The following is a 24,801-nucleotide window of genomic DNA, read 5'->3' on the forward strand; positions in this document are numbered from 1 at the left end:
CGGTTGATTAGAACCCAACTTTGTTCAAATGCCAATGATATTCTTTATTTTAAAAAAATACAATATTACATAAATAAATCAATACAATTTTAACATTGAATGCCCTAAAGGTATTCCTGTATTGGGCATTAACAATATTTTATATATAAATAGAAAATTACACAAACAAGAAATTTAAAAATATTCGAGTTGAACATCAAAAGAAAAAAATACTCTATGAGTTAGGTTTCCGGGAAGGTGGCATTCAGAATACAGTATTTGTACATATTTTGATATTTTGCTTAATCAACTAATCTAGTAGTTCTGTGAACAGAAGACCTCGCGCAGTTAAAAAAACCACAGCCTCCTCTAATACTGTCCATCAGAGTGAATTATGTCATGTCCTGACGTGTCGGTGTCGGTGTAAAGTTGTTTGGTTTTCAAGTTTTATGTCTTCTTCAGTTATCTATAATTGGCTTATACACGTACGGGACTAAAAATGTGAATATAGATTCTTAATTTACCGAGGATGGTTATATTATAGGCCTATTTTAGATTTTCAAGATTTCAGTAGGTCAAGTTTTTAATTAGACCCTTGCGGAGCACGGGTTATCTGCTAGTAAACTATAATATAATACTATATCATCTATATATATTATATAATCATTGGATTCAGATGAAAACAACCCCCTACAGCGTTTATTAAAATCATTTCTAAGTCGGCTCACGACTTGAATATTTAGAAATAAAAAAATCCATGATGAAAACATTTTATATTTTCTGGTATGATATAATTATACGTTTTGTAGGTGATTAATTTCTGTCACAGAGCAGATTAAAAAAAAACATTTTCTCACGAATTGTGTAACAAAACCAATAGCATTAACAAGGCCTAATTTTTATCACATAGACTTGCAAGTCAACAATACAACGTGACAGCAGGCAACAAGAATCGTCTAGCATTCGAGAATATTGGAATAGCAGTGATATAATATGATATATATAGATGTGAAAATACAGATATACAGAACATAAAACTTACGCAACTGGATAAAATCATCAAATTTCGGCTTGCCGATGATCTTTGAGGCTTGCACTCTCGCACTCGTATACACGCATCCATGTAAACATAAGTTATGAGTTTGTGATAAATACAAAAATAGGCATATTATTATCATCAGACGATAGTTGACACTTCTAAGCATTCACATTAGCCAAGTATCTCTGGACAACGATGCAGTATTTCTATTTGTTCATACTACATCTTTCGGTGTCTGTAAGTAGTTTTTCATAAATATATTAGAAAAATTCACTTCAATCTGTTTTAACTGGTTAATGTGTTGTGCTTACCACTGCCATTTGTATGAGGGCGAAGGGATAGGAAGAATTTATAAGCCGTAATTCAATGGTTGAAATCGTGGCCGTCATGCGAATCACCGGATTACGTCGAAATTTGTTGGCATTTGTATATTTTGTATGTATAAGATTTAAAAATCGTTTGTATGAGTATTAACGTATAATAATTTACACGAGTTTAAAGAATAGAGGTAGAGTGGATTATTAAGTCGACCTTTATTGATTCGATTGATACTATATGGGATTTATAGTTAAAAGTATAAAATATTTAAGCTTTACAACTTTTGTGTAGTTTGGTGAAATGTTACTCCTGGATAGAAACAGTTAATCGATGCTCCTGTAACTGGTATAATAACTCATAGTTAGAGATTCAACTTACAACCTTACCTTTACCATAGATAAAGGATAAGCATAAGAAAATTATGTTTTTATATATATCTATAAAAACATCTAAATTATTTCTTGTCTCTGGCTTTACTCACTAGAGATTATAATCAAATAAGTTTACAACCAAGTTAATACAATATTACTGAAATTAAACCAATTAATTTTGATTCTTACAAACTTTCCGATATAAGCCTAATATAATCGTAGGCTGAATAAGTGATGATTCTGCAATAAATTTAGTAATATGAATTATTCAATGAATAAGAGTGATTGTTTTGAAATCACGTTACATGGATGATCAGTTTTAAATTTGCACAATCAAGTACTTTGTGTTGCATTTTTGTGGAAAATATATCCACAAATGTATTTTTTATAACATTCTACTATTTTGATTGATTCTAATAATAATGTTAATGATATTATATAAAGAAACAGACAAAAATAGACCAAAATTGTTTTCAAGTATTATCCAAATATTTTGTAAAATTATTTTCAGAAGTACCCTATCACCACAAGCTGATTCTTGATAAGTCTTTATAACCAGGCTACTTTTTCTGAACATGCCTCGTACGAATACAATGCAATGCACTTTTGGTCGGCGGCTGCGAGAAAATGTTCCTTCAACACAGTGCCTTAATTTTCGACTTCCTGTGCTGAGAAAAGCAGGAGAGATTTGCTGTAAAGTACGAGCGAGAGAGACTCCGAAGGCGGCAGAAGAGACTGAGAGAGAAGGAGAGCGACGGACGCGATTATTATCCACTTGTCGCGAAGAGATGAAGAGGAAAATTATGATCAATTGGAGCAAAGAAGGTGGATGATGATGGAGCATCAAATCTGCAAGCATATCCCGTCCACTCCACACTCCGCCACCGGCTCCTCCGCCTCTTCAATTTCTTCGCTGTTCCCAGTGCTGGAAGCCAGTGCCCAGTAGTCGTCGAGACACAAACGTTGTTGCTTTACAACCGGTCCGGTCTCATAATAATTTTAGATACAAAGTTGTGCTGAATACTGTGTCACTGTATGCGTTATTTTGTCGCCGGGTGTCTGATTCTTGTCGTGTCGATTACTACATATTCGTTTCGATTGTTCAACTTTTTACGTGTCGTTCCGTGTCGTGTCGGTCGGGCACGGAATATACATTCAATTATTATTCGATCCAATCGTTTGCGAGAGCTTTCTAGTTTTTGTTACCTGTCGTTTACGTTCTGTGTCGGTCGTCCATGTACACGGAGATACGACATCGATTTTTCCGAGTTCACGTTTTCCAACTATAGTAACGTATTTCTACGTGTCAGGTAGTGCTTGAGCACTCGGAAAATACTTCGATATTTGAAAGTTTCCAATTGCTATAGTTTATTGTAAGCTATTGAGATAGCGAAACGAGAAAATTGAGATTGGAGGTGTAGTCGACATTATACCTGCCCTCACCCTCAATAAAATTGCTCTTACCTCGCGTAAGCCGCTTCTATAGAAACAGTTATTGATAATGTTACCTATTCTTTGTAATTACAGAGATTGCACAAATAACAGTATTACACTCATAATATTGGAAGCAACCAGAATATTTTCTATTCATTTACTCAATAGGGCAATCACAAAAGTTATTGGAAGTAATACCAAATAAATCATTTCTTCTTGGGGAATTAGAAAAGTAAACGCTTCGAGTTAAATTTTCTTTGGATTGATACTATGCCCTATATTAAATTTTAGTTCTGTTGCCCTTGTAGCAGTCTCTGTGTCGAGTTTATAATGTAATGGTTATGCTATAAAGACGAGTTTGAGTAAAGTCGGCTATAATATATAAGGCAATTTTAAAGAACAGCCTTGATCGTACAGAAAATATCAATAATATCATATTATGTAAGATTGATAATGATTATAACAATAATTGGTTGAGAATAGAAGCAGACAAATTCAATAATATTGACTTTTCTGTTTATCGAATGTGTCATAATTTCTATTACAAGTGAATAACACATTTCGATAAGTATTTCCTACACTGTACAATATTGATGAACTGGTAGGCCTACAGAAATTGGTAGTTATAACCAATTTCCCTAAGAGCTTTGAATCTGATTTGAAACTTTTTTGAGAACTATTTTTAGGAATTGCATATCAATTACTATTACATAGCAGAGGCTTCATGCTTCATTCGTGTAATCTGGAAACCACCTAAACGGCCATCATCTTAATTCCTAACATTACTCACGCACAAGCCAAGGGCTCATGTCAGCTTTATCCTCAGCTGAGATTTAAACGTTTTTGTCATGTGATTCATTTTTTGTTTGTTATCCAACTGAAATTATACTCGTACAACAAGAATTTTTTCCTCTAAAAATTCAATCAACTTGATGTCCTTGTATAAATTTTCTACTGAGAACTTGATGACACGCAAACCGAAGCCATGTAGAATGTTGTACAATGAAGCTCAGAATAGCAAAATGAATAACTTTAACTTGAAACAAACAACATTTAACCTTGGAATAACAAAATAAAAATAAACTAATGTTAAAGATCAACTACCGAATGTTGGACCTCAAAAATAAATAAATAGACAGGTTTTCTGCAATGTGAAAAAACTGTCACTGCATCTTCTTATCAATATGATGTGAACTTTGCAACTTTTGATTATTCTACAAAGATCAATACCATTCACCCTTGCCATTACTTATAATAATAATTCAATGATAGCTATAATAGTATACTTGAACAGAATAAATAAAACATCAGTCATAGTTTGTGTGTTCGATTGTGATGGTTGCTGTAGTTTAATCATGATTTCTTTCCATCCATGCCATTACGGATTCAATTCATTAAATCGAAATAATTGGATTTGAAGTTGGAACACAATCTTCTTCTACAGGTTTCAGTGTGTTGAGTATTTGGAGTCTTGTAGTGTTGGTTGTAATTAAATTACAATAAACGCGGCATTAGCCTACTGTAAATCTTTGTGAATAATCACAGTATAGGCCCAGTTTCTTCCAATAACTTTGATAACTCGTTTACCGAGCCGCTGGCAGTAGTATCCAAAAAACGGGATTCCTCTCACGTGTTGCGTCATTTCGTTCCAAGCTCTTCAGTTAAAAACCGAATGCACCGATCTCACTAGGCATCAAATCTCGCCGTAAAGTGAGATTTACTCATTGAACAGTCAGCATCAATGCTTTTCATTAAGAGTGAATCTTACTAAAGAAAGTATTCAGTATAGAAACAAGCGACTCTTCGGCTAATGGTACGTGTTGTGATTACTAACTCCCAGTGATCCGAAAAAGACAAACGATTCTGCGGTCAGTGTTGTGACTCCCGGTGACGAGGATGACCCGCGACCCGCTGTCCCCCGTGCAGGAGGAGTTGGTCGACGATGAGGAGATCGACTCGGAGTGGGACGACTTCGACCGCCTCCTCACCGAGTACAAACTGCGGCGACGCCCGATGGCGCCCCAGTCGCCGGTGATGACGCGACGCTACCAGGACGCCTACTCGCCCTATGTGTACGAGTCAGACGCCTTCCCGGGTGGCGGATTCCTCACCGCCTACGATGTCTTCGACGAGGACGCGTCTGGGGTTGGTTGTTTTTCATTTCATTCTGGAGGCTCTTCACAGAGTATAAGAATCGTTGAAAGTTGAAGTAAAACAGAAAACACTATAACAAAAAGTAAACTTTTGAGCAGTTGCCTATCTTGTCATTGTAAACTAGCATAGCTATACAGTATACATCGAAATTATCCTGTATTTCCCGTCACAGAATACTTGGAATAATAAAACCAATATTTAACGGTTCTAACTTCAAAGTATTTTACATAGAACCGTAAAGCTATAAAATCTCTATTTTGTTTTGTTCCTTAGACTCAAATCTATCTTGTAAACTATTCACAGAGTATAGGATACGTCAAATAGTTAACATGAAACGTTAGAACAATTGATAGTCCAGCAGTGTTTCCCAAATTTTTATGTTTGACAACAGACATTAAATTTGGAGTTTTAGTGTTCTATGATTTCTTGCGACCTACGCCATATAATAACCACCTTTCGTTCATTTTGCATATTTATTCACAAAGCACACATAACTTTTATTCGTGTATTCTTGTCTGTAAGCTATATGAGGAACATGATGGCCAATCATGTGAAATGGGAAGGAAGTAAATCGAAAAAAAATTGTGTATGGTTCTATTTTTTGTCTCGCTCACAATCAATGCATAAGAATTATCTTGTTGAATCAGAAAATTACATACGCCTTATTATAAATTATATATCTTCAAGATATTTTTAAATAAAAATAATGGTCTTAAATTAGTAAATTACAGTTCATTTTTAAAAGCCACTTCACGACTATCTAAATTCCATCCCTCACCCATCGGTAGGGAAACGCTTCGCAACCATATCCTAGTTCGTAGAGTATAAGGATCGTCTCAAGTAAAAAAGATAATACCCTCACGAATAATTATCCCCCTGGATTATATTTTATAAAGTATCCCGAATACTTCGAATAATCAAGTGCAAGACATTTGTTAATAAAGCACAGAAATCGATGAATTATCTCATGATATAATAATTCTTATCTATTTCACTATGTCGTTGAAAATAGTTCAAAACGGAATTAGTTCAAAATTCAAATACTTGATCCTCTCAATTAGACCTGCCCTTGAAGGTAATTTCGGTCTTTTTTTAATTGGAATATCTCTATCAAAAATGGATATCCTCAGGATTTTTTTTCTCATTCAATCAACAATAGATACCATTAAGAATTCATCCTCAAATTTTTATGAATTTATCTCTTACCGAATTTGAAATGATCTGTCCCAAAAATTCAAACTTTAGACGTTCATATATCAAAAAGTAATAATAGGAAAAAATGTTTCCTGAGAAAACTTTTGATATCTTCATAGTATACAAATCGAAAAACTTTGCAAAATAGCATACAATGGCTAGTTTTATAATGCTATGATACCTGCATGAGGAGCAACAACTTGTATAAAGCTAAGCTATAATGAAGCAGCAAGCTAAAATCCTTGGGTGCATGTTGCTTCTGACTCGAGTTTTAAGAGTGAAGTGCTATGCCCTAGTAACCCAAATTGTTCTATTAAAATTGCAGGATAGACCTGAGATTGGCCACCACTTTTCTGCAAAAGGTGTCCGATTACTGATGAAATGTAAATACAGAATTGTGGTTGACTTGCTTTGCATTTAAGAGCAACTTCTGGCGATATAAGAACGTTTTACCAAAAAAGAGATGCCTTTTCTAGAATTTAACTATCAATTTTTATGTAACACAATAATTGGAAAGTTCAGTAAAAAATTTTAACATCGAATAAATAATTATCTTGATAATTATCAGTTCCACTCATCTTAATAAATCAATTAGGCTTAATACTACACATTAACTTCAATTTATATCACACCACTATCTACTGATACATTGTCCAGATATGAATATTGTTGATATGAATATTAAGTTTCATTATTTGAATATGAATCTAAAGGATTATATTCTAAACATTATTTGTATCTCTTATAAGCAAATTCTCTGAAATGAAAAAATAATTATCGGTAATAAGTTTATATTATTCAATTGAAGATAGCATTTTATTCCGCTCTATAATAACTTGAAAAAACTGAATTTTGGAAAATAATTTTGTTTTAAAATTCAAATAACTCTATTGATAGACTGAATTTCTACAGTAAAACATTAAAACAATCAACAAAAATTTATGGAAATGTCACCTCAATCCATATTGGAAATAAATACATATTTTGATACATATTGAAGTAGGCCTACTTTAAAGTTGAGGTACCTATTGATGTTGAGGTTTGAAGTACCTAACAAACTTGAATCGCTCTTCGTCATTTTTGCAATCAGAGCATTGTTGGCACTGGCGTTGGCTGTCGTGCAATGATGCAAGATTTGAATGGAAAACTTCAAGGACTTGCAACCACGTGACGCGTCGCTTTTATGCTGTTCGCCGTATTTAATGACCACATGCAAATAATAAAAATAGAGCAAGACTATAATTTAGCCGAAGCTGATGTACCTACAATGATGTTACTCGATCTTATTTGCAATCTAATCGTCTATTGGCGAGGTTCTGACACTATCTTATTGCATTTAGGCTACTCTTTTGTGGTAAAGTTCGAATTCTATGCAATGATTGGGGATTGAAATATTGGCCAGGTAAACTATTTTTAGTCCGATTTGGTTTGGAAATTTATATTGGAATGTCATTAGTAACGGTGAAGCAGTACTTATTATTTTTAGAAAAGTCTGAATTAAAAATGATGGGAATTGTGTTTGATTTTTCTCGTAACTATGCAATGATTCTCTCTCTCTCGCTTGTTCTCTCTCTGTCTCGCACTTTCTATCTCTTCTAACAATTGAAGAATAAAGTCTATCTTTCTCTCCATCAATCCATTAAATCAATCTCTCTTTAATCAATCAATAAATTTCATCGATCTTCATTTTTCTCATCTCATATATTTATATCTCTATGAATTCTCTTGTATACTCATATGTCATATTCTCTTCTCTTGCTCGGTATGGTAAGGAATGAATTAATATTATAGGATCTTTTAAGAAAAGAATTTCTTCGATCTATATGAGATGAATGAAGATATAAAATATGGTAGTTGAGTAGAGAATTATAGAATTCGTGATGTAATAGTTTTGAATGTAAAAGCAAATTTGAGAAATTATAGTTTATTTGGCACTGTCACTTGTCTTGGGAGGATGTGCTGATGAATCTGTAATAGAAGAAAACCATACATTTCAGAATATTTAAATATAGTACTTTGTCAAATGCCCAGCTCGAATTTTTTGATTTATGGTTAGGCTGTTTATACCTTTTTGTTGTACATATAAGATTGAAAATCCGTCATGAAACACATTATATGAAGAGTTCACGAAATGCACTTTTTAATACGGTAGTTTAAAAAGTTTTAAAAGACGCAGAATGATCAAAAATTTTCATTGAAAATGCTTATTTATTTATTTATTCAATCATTCTTTGTACTAGACCTATTGTTGTACCTGATGGTGTGAGAGGAGCGTTAGAGCATTTTCCGAACTCTTCCATATTACTCGAAATTGAATTAAGATTTTTAATTTGAGATAAAAACACTTTTTCTCATTTTTCTAGGCTATTACTCATTTGCATTATAACAGTTATTTAGAAAGAAACTATTTTCTATCAACTATCAGCTATTTGTGGGATTGTTTTCTTAGATTCTAAAATGGTGTATTTTGAATCGAATGTTGCAGTATATGTTTCGAAGCTGTATTAGATTTCGGTATTTTTCATGTGCTTAATTGAATTTTTGTATTTGTACAGATGTATGGCCGCTACACGAAAGAGCTAGGAGAGTACGCAAAGGAAGAAGCGGTCAGGTTACACAGAAAAAGAAAAAAAGAAGAAAGTCTACAGAACGAGGAGCTGGTGAAGTACAAGGGAAAATGCGCCTCCAAAATATCGGATGCGATCGGCTTCATTTGGAAGCACACGTTTGCCAAGCTGGGCGAGGATTGGGTCTTCTTGGCCCTGCTTGGACTCATCATGGCTGTGCTCAGCTTCCTCATGGACCATGGCATCAGTGTCTGCAACAAAGGTCTCACTATTTTATAATAATCATTAACAATTAATAATCCATTTGCATTTAAAAAGTTGCATTTTCATTTTCATATCATACAGTACAAGAAACTGAATAAGTTAGTTATAAGAAAAAATGTATTTACATATTCCTGAAAAAGATTTTCTGGAAGAATCTTTGAGCGGTACCAGCTCCGTGTACAACAAAGTTTGTCAGAGTTTATTGTAATCGATCGATACGTTGAAGATAATATTCTAGAGAATAACACAAACTGCACGTGGTTAATTGAAAGTGCGAGTTGATCAAACGCCTATGCCTATAGGTATACCATGGGGATTCAAACCCAAGACCAGGTATCACTAGCAGACTGAAGGGTGCAACGCCTTAGTCTTCTCGGCTATCCTAGCTGGTGATTTACATTGGAAATACTTGGAAGTCATATTATGCTTATGAAAATTAATATGTATGATCATATTCTAGCTATAAATTAATTTATATCTTTATTGCATTTCCATGTTTATTTGTTTTGATATTTTAAGACTGATTTAATATTCATCTGGTCTCAGTTCCACTAACTAGATCATTTTTTTTTTGTTACATCGTTTAAATCATTGTTTAATGGTAATGTTAATTGAGGATATATGATGGTATAAATGAATAGCATAATACTGAAAATCGATTTGAAGTGATACGTACGGCAAATTATTATTGTGTTGAAGAACCAGAATATTTTACTGTAATTAAAATGAAATCAGAAGTTGCAATGTTTTCAAGGTGAAACAAATTATGCTGAAACTAATGGATAATTGATGAGAATAAATAAGTTACAGAAGTAGGTAGTTAGGTGGACTAAATTATTACTGGTTCAAGCACCATTGAAATCTAGAGTGAGTTTATTTGCATTCATGGATTTTATACATTCTGACAAAATTAATATCTATGTTTGAAGTTTGTAATTATATTTCTCATTTCAGTTTTCATTTTTTTTATAATTATCTGTTCAATACTAATCTATAGTTCGTACAAAATTACTTCTGACTTGGAGGAATATGCGGCGTAGAGAAATGGTGGGAGATCAGCCAATTACAGTGATAAATATAGAGTCATAGGTAGAAGCGCAGCTGCCAATTTGTCGCTTAGAGTCAGTCGTCTGACTGCTTTCACACAGGAAACTTCGCATGTGTAGCATGAGCACATGAACAATCGCTAGAAGTTGGAGAACGCTGGCCGGTTCAGAACGGAAACATCGCGCCTCTGTATCCCTTCCACTGTATGGTTTCTCTGCTGCGCATGTCCCTCCCAAGTCGAAAGTTATTTTGTACGGACTATAATCAAGATTGATTGATTCCGGTTCTAACGATTCAGATATTTTTGGATACTATATGTAATTTCTAATCTCTTCATTATTATTTATTCTATTCCTAATTTATTTGTTGCTACAGCACGAATATGGCTGTACAGAGATCTGACGTCTCATCCCTTCGCTCAGTACATGGCTTGGGTCTCACTTCCGCTCTTCCTCATCCTATTCTCGGCAGGATTCGTTCATATCGTTGCTCCACAGTCTATAGGTGAGTTATCATACAAACAGCAGTTTAAGATAATTATACCCAATTACTATTCCCAATTACTTTATTGAGAAGCTCGTATGCCTGAACTTAGATTATTGTAAGCTCTAATTTGGTCTAAATTCTTATGATAGATCCACTTTAACCTGTCAGCATTCGTTATAAATGAATTCCCATTCAACTAATGCTCATGGTAAGCTCTTTAATTATATCAACCCTTTCCATTAAACCAATACTCGCTGTGGCATAAAATTCATTGGTAAAATAATAAAGTAAAGAAAGTAACAATATTGATGATTTCTTCCAACTCTGATGGTCTCTTCACACATTAAAGCTATATGCTATCACTAATATGAGATTCTTAGTCAGTTTGAAAAATCGTCTATTGTTAGTCCTAGTGATAATACAGTTAAGATGGTAGATTCTACTGTTTCTACTGGTCTTCTATGTTCAACCCAAGGAATGACCATTCTGAGACTCATTTTGTAGAAATGAATAAAGTGAAGTAAACTAATTATAATATTGTCATAAAACTGTTTATAAGATTGTCATGGATATGAAAAACTCAAGAAGCAGGGACATTTTCGATTTATCCAACCACGTTTTGAAATGTGCTTGTAATCCAGTCTATTATTGCTCCATTGACTCACTTTATAAATTTGTGTCTACAACAAGGAGTTTTTCCAACAAAACTCAACATTTCGAGACTTGTAAAAAAAATGGAGACAGATTTACACCAAAAAGTTATAGGCCTATCTCCATAGTTCCAATTTTCGGAAAAATTTTAGAGCATGTTTCAAAGCTTCAGATATGTACCTACTTCGATAGTTATAATCTTATAAGTAACTCCCAATTTGGTTATAGGGTGGGTAAAAGCACAACAGGGGCAGTTCTTACAATTATCGATCAATTAATAATAGAAGCTTTGGAGAATAAATGCCTTGCTCAGATGACTGCCCGTGACTTGAGCAAAGCTTTCAATTGTGTCGATCACTCAATACTCCTTCACAAGTTGAGTCACTTAGGAGTACGTGGTTTGTGTCTTGATTTTTTTAGGTCATATATGGAGAATAGATCTCAAATAGTTGATGTTAATGGAAAACTATCTGCCATTTCTTATCTTAAATTTGGAGTACCACAAGGTTCTGTTCTGGGACCACTGTTGTTCCTTGTAATGATAAATGATCTATCCAAGTGTTTAATCTTTTAAAACCATAATGTATGCTGATTATACTTCTTTCCTACTATTGACAGAGATTTTCAAAATCTCAACAGAGTTGCTAATCAAACAATAGACAAGGCTAATTCATGGTTCAAAGCAAATTGTTTCCTCCTCAATGAATCCAAGACGCAAAATGCAATATTCACATTGAATAATAGACATGAATTGTCAAACAATTTTGTAAAAACATCAAATTATTAGGAAAACAAATAGATCACCATCTGACTTGGAATGATCATCTTGATTTACTGTGATTTACAAGTTATCAAACTCTATATATTTGTTGAAGACTCTAAAATATCATGTTCCATTCAACTATGTTTTAAATGTGTATTATGCTTTGTCTCATTCCCACTTGAGTTACAGTGTTATTCTGTTGGGAAATAGTATTGTTCACGGGTGTCTGAAGTTTTGGTTCTGCAAAAAAAGCAATAAGAATAGTAACTAACAAATGTGAGAGCTCACTGCAAACCGCTATTTGTCAAAACTAGAGTCATGACTGTCATTTGTTTGTATATATATATATATATACACGTTGCTTTTATATATAAAATTGAAGGAATGAAACCTTGATTTTAATAATATTAATGTGCACAATCATAATATATATATATATATATATATATATATATATATATATATATATACGTTGCTTTTGTATATAAAATTGAAGGAATGAAGCCTTGATTTTAATAATATTAATGTGCACAATCATAATACGAGGACCTATAGAAATGTACATATTCTTCAAGTAAGGCTATCAAGGACTTTGAGAAGCCATTTTAATGTGGGAATAAGACTTTTCAATCATTTGCCATCATATGTCAGAGATCTACCTTATCCTAGTTTCAGAAAGGCAATAAACAAATTCCTAAGTGACAACCCATTTTATAGTTTGACTGAATTTTATGAAAACTCCTTCAATTAATGTTTGTCTTATAAAATACTGTATATTATACTAGTATGTGTAGCCTATAAGATTATATTTGTTATTTATGAGTTACCTAGATGGTATAAATTTGTATTGAGTGGATCTCCCCCCAAATTATTAATGTAATAATGTTTCTTAAATACTCTGACATTGTCTAATGCAATTTTGTAATTGTTTTTTGACAAAAATAAATTATTATTATTCTAATTTTTACACTATTCCAAATTAAGGAAATTGTTCACTAGTTTTGAGATTTCCATTTATCAATCACCATTTTATGCACTAGTCGTATATATGAGGAAATGGCAAAATATATGAGGTCAATTCAATCAAAATAATATTTTTTAAAATGAAGGAATAGCAGAATACAAAGAAAAAATTATTAATAGGTAATTGAATACATTTCTGTTTGCTGTATAGTGGTGATGATTCCCACTGTTTACAATCGTTGTATGATTTAAAAAATGATTATGATTTGTACTTTTCAGGTTCCGGTATTCCTGAGATGAAGACCATCCTGCGCGGAGTGACACTCAAGGAATATTTGACGTTCCGCACTCTGATCGCCAAAATAATCGGTCTCACTGCTACCCTGGGCAGTGGATTACCTTTGGGTAAAGAGGTGATTAATTACTAGACTTGAATATAGACTTGTCATTTTGCGCTTCATAATCTAATGCTTCTTAACTTACAACCAAACCAAAGATAAGTTTTTCCTTATCGTTATCAGATACTATTTCAATCAATCTGATGAATTAATATGGTTTATAGTAAATCAATTTTGATCGATTGAAATACATACATGAAGCAGATGGAAATTACTGGGATATTGCATTTATTCAAATTCTAATGAATTAAAAAATTATTATCAAACGCAAATTCAAATTAAATGCTGTATATCACCCCGAAGACATCTGCTACTGCAAATATTGACAACAGGGCAAACAGATTGATGGAAATTCGATGAGCGCTACTATTCAAAAATTATTTGTCATTCCCGGGCTGACAAATAATTTTTGAATAGTAGCACTCATCGAATTTCCATCTAGCTGTTTACCCTGTTGTCAATATTTGCAGTAGCAAAAGTCTTAGGGATGATTTTCCGCATTTAATTTGGATTTTCTTTTAATAAAATGTATTAATTTATATACTATACATAAAGTAATTTTATATAGAATTTTATAAGTAATTTTTTAGTATTTCATTTTTTATTTACAAAAAATGTATTAATAAATACATTTATTAATATTATTTAAATATTATTTGTTATTTTCATAGAACATGGAAGTAGGCCTAGGCCTATTTAATAGAACAATACATGAATAAGACAATCACATCAATATCTAAAAAGCTATATAGTCAAAGCAAATTTTGAGAAGATTATATTCTGAACTCTCTCTATTGACTCCATTTTCCATCCCACCTTCTTGTACAAACTTCTCAAATTAGGGTTTTCAAACATCACTGTAGCATGGGCAAGGTCTTACTTGCAGAGTCGGTGTCAGAGTGGAGGGTGTCTCTTCACAGTGGCGCACTGGGATGTGGATAGAGCAGAGCCTCAAGGGTCGGTCTTGGCTCCTCTGCTGTTCAGCATATACATAAACGACGTGACTAGTTCTTCACTAACCACCAGATATCATCTATATGCAGATGACCTGCAAATCTATAAACACTGCAATAAAAAGAATTTCAGCACGGCAGTAGAGGAAATCAATGATGAGTTAGTAGGCTACGTTTACTTGATTGGGCCGGTAATAATGGGCTAAAGGTGAACGAGACAAAGTCAAAGGCAATCGTGGTTGGTTATTTGAGACTACTGAACACATTTGACTTGTCAGATGGACCGTATATTACAATAAATGGCGTACAATTAGAGTACAGCTCAGACGTGAAAAACTTGGGACTCACTATGACTAAGACCTTGGACTGGACAAACCATGTGACGTTGACATGCAATAGGGTGATTGCTAGGATCAAGACGTTGAAGAAGATTTCGGACTTCATTCATTTTTCAACAAAGGTTATGTCGGTGTGGACCTTGATTTTCGCGGTTTTCAACTATTGCGACATTGTAACTACTGACATGACTGTTCAACTACTACAGAGGATGCAACGTGCACATAACTACTGTGTCTCCGCTTCATCTTCAACCTCGGACGTGCCGACTTGGTAATGTGACTGAATACTTTGACCGACTTGGACTCATGAAGCTACATGAATGTAGGTAATTCCATGCGGTTCTCTTTCTACATAAAGTGTTGAAAACTCAGACACCCAAGTACGTAGCTGAAGACTTTCACTTCTTGAGTGACATTGGTCGGGGTGGTACCCGGCATGGTTCCCATTTACTGGCTGTCCCAATTCATAGGACAGTCATGTTTAACAAGTCCTTTCTTGTGACGGCTTATGGATTGTGGAACTCATTGCCTGTTGAGTTGAGGAACCTCGTTGGCTTGGCCCGGCTGTTTTCAGGTGGATCAGGGGTGGTGAGGGTGGTTGAACCTAGCACAGGGTTATTTGGCGAGTTTTCTTTCTTTTTCTTCTATTTTTCAAAAAAGTTCAATATCTATCATTTCTCTTACTTCCTCTTCTTCTACTTTTTCTTCTTCTTCTTCTTCGTAATATTCTATATATATTTTTTTTTTTACTCAATTTGATTTGTTTAATCTAGAATTATTCAGCGTTATATTGGAGGGTTGAGTGTAAGAGAGAGCCGGCTGCGTCCTAACTCCTAGGTATAAAATAAAGCGATTCTATTCTATTCTATATGGCTTTATTTCAAAAACAGCATAATATTTAAAATGATGAAAAATATTATGGCAATTTACGAATAACAGCCTACATTTTGGAAATTTCCAAAAACTCAAGTTTAATTTCGAAAAACTTAAGTTTTTAAAATGACTTGAGTGCATAATCGCACAGACTTCTGAATCCTCTTTAATTTTGAATAGATTTCTCTATTGTGAACATTTTAGAAACTTGGAATTTAGAATATGCAAATTTATAAATCTATTTTTTTATGTTTGTGAGATCCTCCACCTCACCCACAAAAGTGGAAAACTTAATATTCTGGAACAGTATGAAATTTACAAACACAATAGAGAATACTCCAGCACTCTGCTATTAAATGAACAACCCACATCCTCTTTTCACACGCTATTTGATTTCACCCTATTTTAGCTAAAATTTTACGCTTAATCATTTTCAACCTCTGACTCCAAATTAGAAACGGATTATTTGGAAGTTATGAAAACTTTTTGAATAAAAAACATAAACAGTAATATTCAATCTGGAACAATTCTAAGCTAATACAATATTCCAGTAGGTAGCAAAGTTATTTCAGAGATTGTAGATGTCACTATTTTATAGGTTTACTTAGATTTAAATGCATTTATCGCGGAAAGATTGATTGGGCACTGCTACTTCAATCCTGGGAATATTATATTACTAGCCGTCAGGCTCGCTTCGCTCGCCATATCCGTTTAGTCAGACGTTAGTCTGGACCCCCGACTGGATTGTTCTAACATATGATAAAAATGCTCAAATAAAAAATACAGGCGAGCGAAGTGAGCCTGCTGATCTCATTCTTGGACGATCCAGTCGAGGGGTCCAGGGGGCGGAGCCCCCTGGCTGAACGGATATGGCGAGCGAAGCGAGCCTGACGGCTAGTATAATATAAAAAAAAGAGATGTTATGTGCCCTTCTTACACCTAATGGCTATTCAGTCAAAGAAAATGTGAATTGAATGAATTATTAAATCATTATTTAAGTTAGAATATAAACTTTATTGAATTAGATCTACTGTCTAAAAACTGATTTTAAATTTCAAAAATAAAAAAATTTCTTACAAATTTTTCAGTCCCATCTTTGGTGTCAATAGTCTTCATTCATTCATTTGCTGTCACAGTCTTCATCACTCATTTCTTCCACATTTTCAAGGATATAAGAGTTCTATATCAATTATCAATAATGAAGTGCCATAACAAACTCATAAATAAGATAACAAACGTATTCACTAAATAATAGTATTATAAGGTAGTTAGCAAACTGGCAGTTGAAAGCCAAAAATTTTACAGAAATCAGCTGACATTCATTTACAAAAACACACATACCAACATGACGACACAAGATATCATCATGAAACAATTTGAACAACGATTTACAAACTGACTCATATTAAATGTTCTATATGAGCATGGATTTGTCAATTGCATTGACAAACCTACTAGAGAACAGAGAACTAGTAGCACTTTAATAGATCATATATTTATTAACAATGCAAACCTTAATATAATACAATCAGCTATCTTAAAGTAGCAGTTACAGATCATTACATTGAAGCAATAAAAATTACTTCCAGTTTCACAAATAAAAGTAAATCTGATCCTCCCAATATTTTATTCATAATGAAACCTTATTATCTACATTCAGAGAGGAAACGTGGAATTCCGTTCTCATAGAGCAGGAGTCAACATTGCTACAGACAAATATATTCTATCATTAAACGTAACATAGATGAATCAAAAAAACCAGTTTCAAAGGAATTCTCGTTTCAAAAAAATTAAACCTGGATACCGAAGGCTTAGTTCGATCTATTAGGGAAAGAGATAAATTGTATAAACAAACCAGAAAACAACCTTCAATAGAGAATTATTAACTCATTATAAAAACTATAGGAATAGACTAAATAATTTATTAAGAATAAGCAAAATCAATACTATAATAGAAGAATAAATGAGAGTGGTAGAGATCCTAAAAGTTCTGGTGCATTATAAATGAAATTTCAGGCAGAAGCAATAAGAAAGATGGTTTTCCTCTTGAAACAGTCGAGCCAGCTCATGATAGCTCCATTTCTCCACTAGAGAAAATCAAGGCTGTAGCTCAGGATTTTAATGATACTTTCACGTGTTGGGAGAATTTAGCCCGCGCTGTAGATTCTACAAAACCACCAGTTTTGAATTATGAAAACTACCGTCTTGATTCGAATTTTACAATGAACCCGTTAGTGAAATCGATATTATCAATTTACCTCAAAACTGAGAGGCATGTCTGCGCCAGGATACGACAATATTCCTACTAGATTCTTCAAACAAAACATACAAATTTTTTAATCCTCTGAAACACATTTATAATTTAAGTATTGAACAAGGTATATTTCCTGATAGTTTCAAAATAGCTAGGTTTTCCTTTGCACAAAAATGGTGACAAATCTCAAAAAAATAACTACAGACCAATATCTCTTTTAAGTATTTTTTCAAAAATCTTGGAGAAAATAGTAAAGTCACAGTTGAGTTCCTATATTGAAAATAATAACATTTTAACGGAAAGACAATTTGGATTCAGAAATAACAAAAATATATCAGATGCTCTCTTTAATTTAACAAGGGAAGTTAACTGCTCACTGAATGATAATCTAAATAACTGTATAATTTTCCTCGACTTAGCTAAAGCCTTTGATACAGTTGATAGATTAAAGCTGATGAGAAAATTGGAGATCATTGGCATTAGAAATAAATCTTACAGCTGGTTTGAAAGCTATTTAACGGACAGGAAACAGGCTGTGCAAATAATGGGCGTTGAGATTTAAATGCATTTATCGCGGAAAGATTGATTGGGCACTGCTACTTCAATCCTGGGAATATTATATTACTAGCCGTCAGGCTCGCTTCGCTCGCCATATCCGTTTAGTCAGACGTTTAGTCTGGACCCCGACTGTTCTAACATATGATAAAAATGCTCAAATAAAAAATACAGGCGAGCGAAGTGAGCCTGCTGATCTCATTCTTGGACGATCCAGTCGAGGGGTCCAGGGGGCGGAGCCCCTGGCTGAACGGATATGGCGAGCGAAGCGAGCCTGACGGCTAGTATAATATAAAAAAAGAGATGTTATGTGCCCTTCTTACACCTAATGGCTATTCAGTCAAAGAAAATGTGAATTGAATGAATTATTAAATCATTATTTAAGTTAGAATATAAACTTTATTGAATTAGATCTACTGTCTAAAAACTGATTTTAAATTTCAAAAATAAAAAAATTTCTTACAAATTTTTCAGTCCCATCTTTGGTGTCAATAGTCTTCATTCATTCATTTGCTGTCACAGTCTTCATCACTCATTTCTTCCACATTTTCAAGGATATAAGAGTTCTATATCAATTATCAATAATGAAGTGCCATAACAAACTCATAAATAAGATAACAAAACGTATTCACTAAATAATAGTATTATAAGGTAGTTAGCAAACTGGCAGTTGAAAGCCAAAAATTTTACAGAAATCAGCTGACATTCATTTACAAAAACACACATACCAACATGACGACACAAGATATCATCATGAAACTTTCAGGATATATGGAGAAAGCAATGGCGGATCGTTCTCCGCAATAAGGGCATATAGCTGTATGTGCCCTTCTTGTAGCTACCGCCTTAATTTATGGCATGAAACATGAAAAATGTCTTAATAGCCTCCCACCTTTCCCCTAATTATATTATATTAGATATTACTACTATTATATAGTATTCGTTTCTCTTTGGTTTTATCAACTTGTTGAGGTGTTCTATATATTTTTTTATTTTACTAATTCTTCTGATGTTTTATAGTGATGTCAGTGCAATGCATATTACCGTAGCATTACCTGCTAATTTCTAAATGAAGGCAGTTGGAAGTTGGAATAGAATAATGTGCGTTATGCATTAAGTTAGTTACGGTAAGTGATGTGATGTGTGCATTGTGCGTGACAGGGTCCGTTCGTGCACATAGCGAGCATAGTGGCGACTCTGCTGTCGAAGCTGGTCACCTCGTTCCAGGGCATCTACGAGAATGAGTCGCGCAACACTGAGATGCTGGCTGCCGCCTGCGCCGTGGGCGTGGCTAGCTGCTTCGGCGCACCTATCGGAGGTAACTATTCATTCAATCTATTCTCTCTAGTTTTATTCTTCATGAAGAGGGTTTTCCTCGTGATGAGAGGATTTAGATGATATGCCACTTATGATGGATGCTACTGCATGGAAATGGCTTGATACTGCCAAAACCTCTGGTTTATTAGAACCAGTGGTTTATTTGAGAAGTCTCAAAATCGTCTCAAATTGTTATAATAAATCAGTTTTGACATTATCAAGTCGTTTTTATTTAATATGGATAAACGACACCTCACCATGTTCACCTCAATGAAGATTCAATTCCAATAAAATGTTCATAGACTAAGGTAACCTTGTGTACAATATCATTCCACTCTCAACTTACAACTAACGAATTCAATTTTCTTATTACAGGTGTATTATTTAGTATCGAAGTAACAACGGTTTACTTTGCTGTGAGAAATTATTGGCGGGGCTTCTTCTCAGCCGTGTGTAGTGCCACCGTCTTCAGGTTGTTTGCTGTCTGGTTCCAAAAGGAAGGTAAGCAGCTCATATTTTTCCAGTTATTAAGTTACCTACTTTGATTTTAGAGAATGAGGAAATGTTGAATCTAGTGGCAAAAAATATTTCAAGATATCAAAGAAACTTCTTGGAGCCTCAATAAAACTTTGACCACTATCCAGAAAAAACTCCATTCTGATTCCAAGAATAAAAGATAAATAATAATAATAGTATTATATTATAATTTTAAAAAATTTAATGGCCGGTGGTTCAATTTCAGTTTTTTAATTCATTGTATGTTAACTGTCGCAGAGAGCAACACTGTACACAGCCACTACTGTTATACTGTAGGTACTAATAGTTTTCTAGTAAGAATGGTAATCAAAAACGTTCTTTGATAAATACCTCTATATATTTTTTCCATTTTGAGTTTTAATGCTTTTCAGATACAGTCAAATCCTTCTTCCAGACTAATTTCTCAATGGATTTCCCATTCGATCCTCAAGAGCTAGTTGTCTATGCATTGATGGGGTGAGTGGAAATTTAACTTCATTTCATATATTTTCAATTAAATATATTACTCTTGTATTCTTATATAACTTTAACTTATAAGTTATACATTCTCCAATGTGCAAACGCCATCACGAAACGGTCGTCGCCACACCAAAGAATGTGATTGTTTTTTCACTTTAAAGTTGTATAAGAATACAAGAGTAATAATTCCAGTGAAAACAAGATGGAGAACCAACAACGAATTAAAATAGTTCAGAATTGGGTTTTCATTGTTGAACTTACTGACAGCAATAGCAAAAGAGCAAAATTCATAGAGTAGTATTTATAGACTAGTTGAGAACTAAAATCTGTCCAGTTCAATAATATCGTTCAGCTCTTTTATGGACGAGGAAATTCAAACTGCATGTGGGCTATTTTTTACTATAATATCAATAATTTCTCAAAATTAATATGTTAAAAAATATGAAGTTATTTTTATTTTTATAAAATGAATTTTCACCAATTCAATTTTTAGTACATACCTTATTTGATGATTGATTTTATATTTCGAAAAACAAAATGATTTTCAAGTGCATTGATTCTTCGAGTTTACTTTCACATTGTTTTTCCTTTACAATCCAATAAAAGTCGTCAAATTTTTTCAAACATGTTCTTTCTAATAGGAAATTGTTTTCAGAATAGTGTGCGGTCTTGGTGGAGCTGCATATGTGTGGTCGCACAGGCAATACGTACTGTTCATGCGCAGAAACAAGAAGATGAATGCCTTTTTGCAGAAGAAGTACGTGAGTATTTTTTGTTTGATACAAGTCTTGCCAGAACATAAATAGACTGTTCACAGAGTAAGACTTTCATTTTTGAAAATTTATTGGATTTATTTGTTTTATTCATCCATCATAGTTTGAAGAGATCCAAATTAATAAAATTGATGATTCAAGTTTAAATTTCAACATTTCATAACTCAGATCAAAATGAATCAATAATCGTATTTTCAATGCTCCAGTTGCCGAAGAAAGCAACATATTTCTTAGTTTTGGATTATTGGATTTATTCTCATGCTTAAACCGTATCTGACTGATTCTTTGCTGAATTGTAATTTTGTATTGTCTTAATGGAATTGTAATCAATAATAATTAAATCGTGTAATTTTATTACAGTAAGTACCGGTAATCAATAATAAATATTGATGTAATATAATATTGTATTACTCTACTGTCGTTTCCGATTCCTATTCGAATTGTGCTTCAAAGATATAAAAGTTTTAATTCTTACTCTTATTTGTCACGTTGGTGAGCTGATGAATGAATTTTATTTCAATTTGCAGTCGCTTCCTCTACCCTGGAATTGTCATTCTGTTGTCTTCTTCTGTCTCATTCCCGCTTGGACTTGGTCAATACATGGCTGGTGATTTGAATACACACGATCAGGTAGCCCTAATATTGATTTGTCCAATCTTAACTTGTTGAGATTTTTATAGTTTATTTGTTGCCTTCTAGTCTGAATGCCATTTTCATGTGCATTATTTTAAATTATTTTACTCGTTATACAGTTAGTACGTATCTTAGAAGATGAAATAATTTTTCCTAAAATCATTTTATTGCAAAACTAACTTGAAGTGCAATGCTATAGTGCGTTCTACGTTCTAACACGACGGGATTTGTTTTTGTCTGAATACATGCCACGCATTTTCGGCCTTTCAGAATAATATTATGCGTCGACGTAAGTGTAAGGTTTTTCGGAATTTTGCATTTTGATATGAAAGGAATAGAAAATATTCAATGCTGTGATATTACTAATATGTTAATAGCATAGAAAACAGCAACAACATATCAGACATACACGGTAACTTATTTATTATAAATAAAAATATAAATCTGAAAATGTCATTATTAGTCGAAACATGTCCTGACGAAATAATTTAAAAGGGTACTCAGATTTATATTTTTATTTATTTTAAAAGTAGTCCTAAAGAAAAAAATACAATAAAATACTGTATTTATTTTATTTTTTAAATTTATCTATTTGGGTAATTGCATTTTCAGGTTGCTGGTCTCTTCAGTAATTTCACGTGGACCAAAGGCTACCTGACGGTGGAAGAGGCTGAAATCTTGAGGCACTGGACAACCAACCACACCGATGTTTTCGTCAGCTTGGCCGGCTTCATTCTATTCACGGTAATTGAATGATTTTGCTAGGTTTCTTACATAAATTACGGTCTATCTGGACAACTGATGGTTAAGAGAACACAATTGAAGAGATACTATTTATGTCACTCAATTAATTGATAGCTGGTGTGAATTTTTCACCAAAGATTTCAATTAATTGAATTAACTGAAGTGGATTTCTCAATCCATTACGTAATGCGACACTTGGCTCAGTTAATCAAGCAGCTTGAAAACTATAAATTTTAAAGTTTTTAGAAAACACTATAGAAGCATTTTTTCACTTTTTATTCGAGCACTTATATACACTACGACTACTAAATATTTGTGATCTATTAAAAGCGTTAAATGATAAAGCAATGTTGCTTTTCAGTAGAATGCTTGTAAATGAATAATTAAGGAATATTTAAATGATGACAGCAGTGCATCGTAAAGAGACCATGCAACTCTGATCCATGCGTCCAACTCATTTTTCAACCTTATGTAGAAAAATTGATATAGCAATTGAAGATTCTTGCAGTAGAAATAAACTACTTGAATTCAGTTCGATTCGGTGTATTTCTTTTATCTCATATTTTAATATTTGAGAAGCCGAATGCTTCCTCCTGTTGTAGTATATTTTTTATTGTTGTTGTTGTATTGTTTGCTGTTGTATTGGTATTTGAGATAAGATGATCGATCAATTAATAATGTTTGTTGCAGTATGTTTTCTCGATAATAGCTTCTACAATTCCCGTGCCGTCCGGTAGCTTCATTCCTGTCTTCAAAATAGGAGCCGCTTTCGGCCGAGTGGTGGGGGAACTCATTCACTTGTCCTTTCCCAACGGCATCCGACGTGGCAAACTCAACACACCTATAATAGTAGGTAAAGTTGACCAAACCAATCTATCTCAACATCGCCAATGTGAGGCTGAACTAAAATGATTATTGATTCTTTTAATCTTATCAGGAGTCAAATATTTAATAGACATTATTGATATTGCAAATGCTGTATCTGTGAATGCCTTTATTTACAGTCTACAGTGTAAAATAGAAATGATGTATGTGTCTTAGATATTATTTTCATTCGCTTTGAACTTCAGTTTTGTTTGTAAAACTTGCTATCCACTTGAAACTTGATGGGGCTCAGCAGTGCCTTGAAACGCTTATTGATTCTACATATTGAGCTAATGCATGTGGATTGAATTTGTAAATCTGATACATCAATACACTCTGTATTTTCACACTAATAACAAGCTATTTTTGCCCTCGAGTTTAGTATCGGAAATCTGCATACTTATAGTAATAATCCAATGCCAATTACCTTAAGAAATAAGTTGAGTGAAACAGTATTTTTTTATAAATTCTAGATTAAAACTATGAATACAGTTTGTCTCAAGGTAAAGTTCTCGAAAAAAAGTCACATAACTTCTATTTGAACTTTTCATAAAAATAAGGAAGAAGAGAAGTTTACTTTGTTGTTTCTCATATTAATTTCATAATTGTATTGTAAAATTTTATAATATACAAATATGCATTTTTTGTTTTAGGTGGGTATGCTGCAGTGGGAGCAGCATCGTTTTCGGGAGCAGTCACTCACACCATTTCAGTTTCTGTCATTCTGTTTGAAATGACCGGACAAATTACTCATATCATACCTGTCATGGTTAGTACGAAATTTTATAAGAAAACCTGCAAATAAGATTGTTTTGAGAATCTTGAAGAATCTGTAAACGAGAGAAAGTATGACTATGAAACCTATACTGTGTA

General features: G+C 33.4%; 1 protein-coding gene across 10 annotated transcripts in view; it reads left to right on the forward strand.

The window, feature by feature from the left end:
* The window catches only part of LOC111045125 (chloride channel protein 2), a 94,846-nt gene that overhangs the window by 58,286 nt on the left and 11,759 nt on the right, over window positions 1–24,801 (forward strand). For 6 of the 10 annotated variants that reach the window (XM_039435699.1, XM_039435717.1, XM_039435693.1 and 3 more), the window contains exons 2-12: window positions 9,045–9,318; window positions 10,743–10,871; window positions 13,510–13,643; window positions 19,763–19,919; window positions 20,294–20,419; window positions 20,827–20,911; window positions 21,570–21,671; window positions 22,215–22,317; window positions 22,933–23,064; window positions 23,755–23,917; window positions 24,582–24,697. In XM_039435699.1, coding sequence (XP_039291633.1) covers window positions 9,045–9,318; window positions 10,743–10,871; window positions 13,510–13,643; window positions 19,763–19,919; window positions 20,294–20,419; window positions 20,827–20,911; window positions 21,570–21,671; window positions 22,215–22,317; window positions 22,933–23,064; window positions 23,755–23,917; window positions 24,582–24,697 — 1,521 coding nt within the window. Of the gene's footprint in view, window positions 1–2,641; window positions 3,177–3,252; window positions 5,287–7,872; window positions 7,892–9,044; window positions 9,319–10,742; window positions 10,872–13,509; window positions 13,644–19,762; window positions 19,920–20,293; window positions 20,420–20,826; window positions 20,912–21,569; window positions 21,672–22,214; window positions 22,318–22,932; window positions 23,065–23,754; window positions 23,918–24,581; window positions 24,698–24,801 lie in introns of those variants that run through there. The other 4 variants (XM_039435688.1, XM_039435680.1, XM_039435673.1 and 1 more) reach the window with 4 other exon arrangements.

This window comes from Nilaparvata lugens, chromosome 1, assembly GCF_014356525.2.
Source record: "Nilaparvata lugens isolate BPH chromosome 1, ASM1435652v1, whole genome shotgun sequence".
Lineage (NCBI taxonomy): Eukaryota > Metazoa > Arthropoda > Insecta > Hemiptera > Delphacidae > Nilaparvata > Nilaparvata lugens.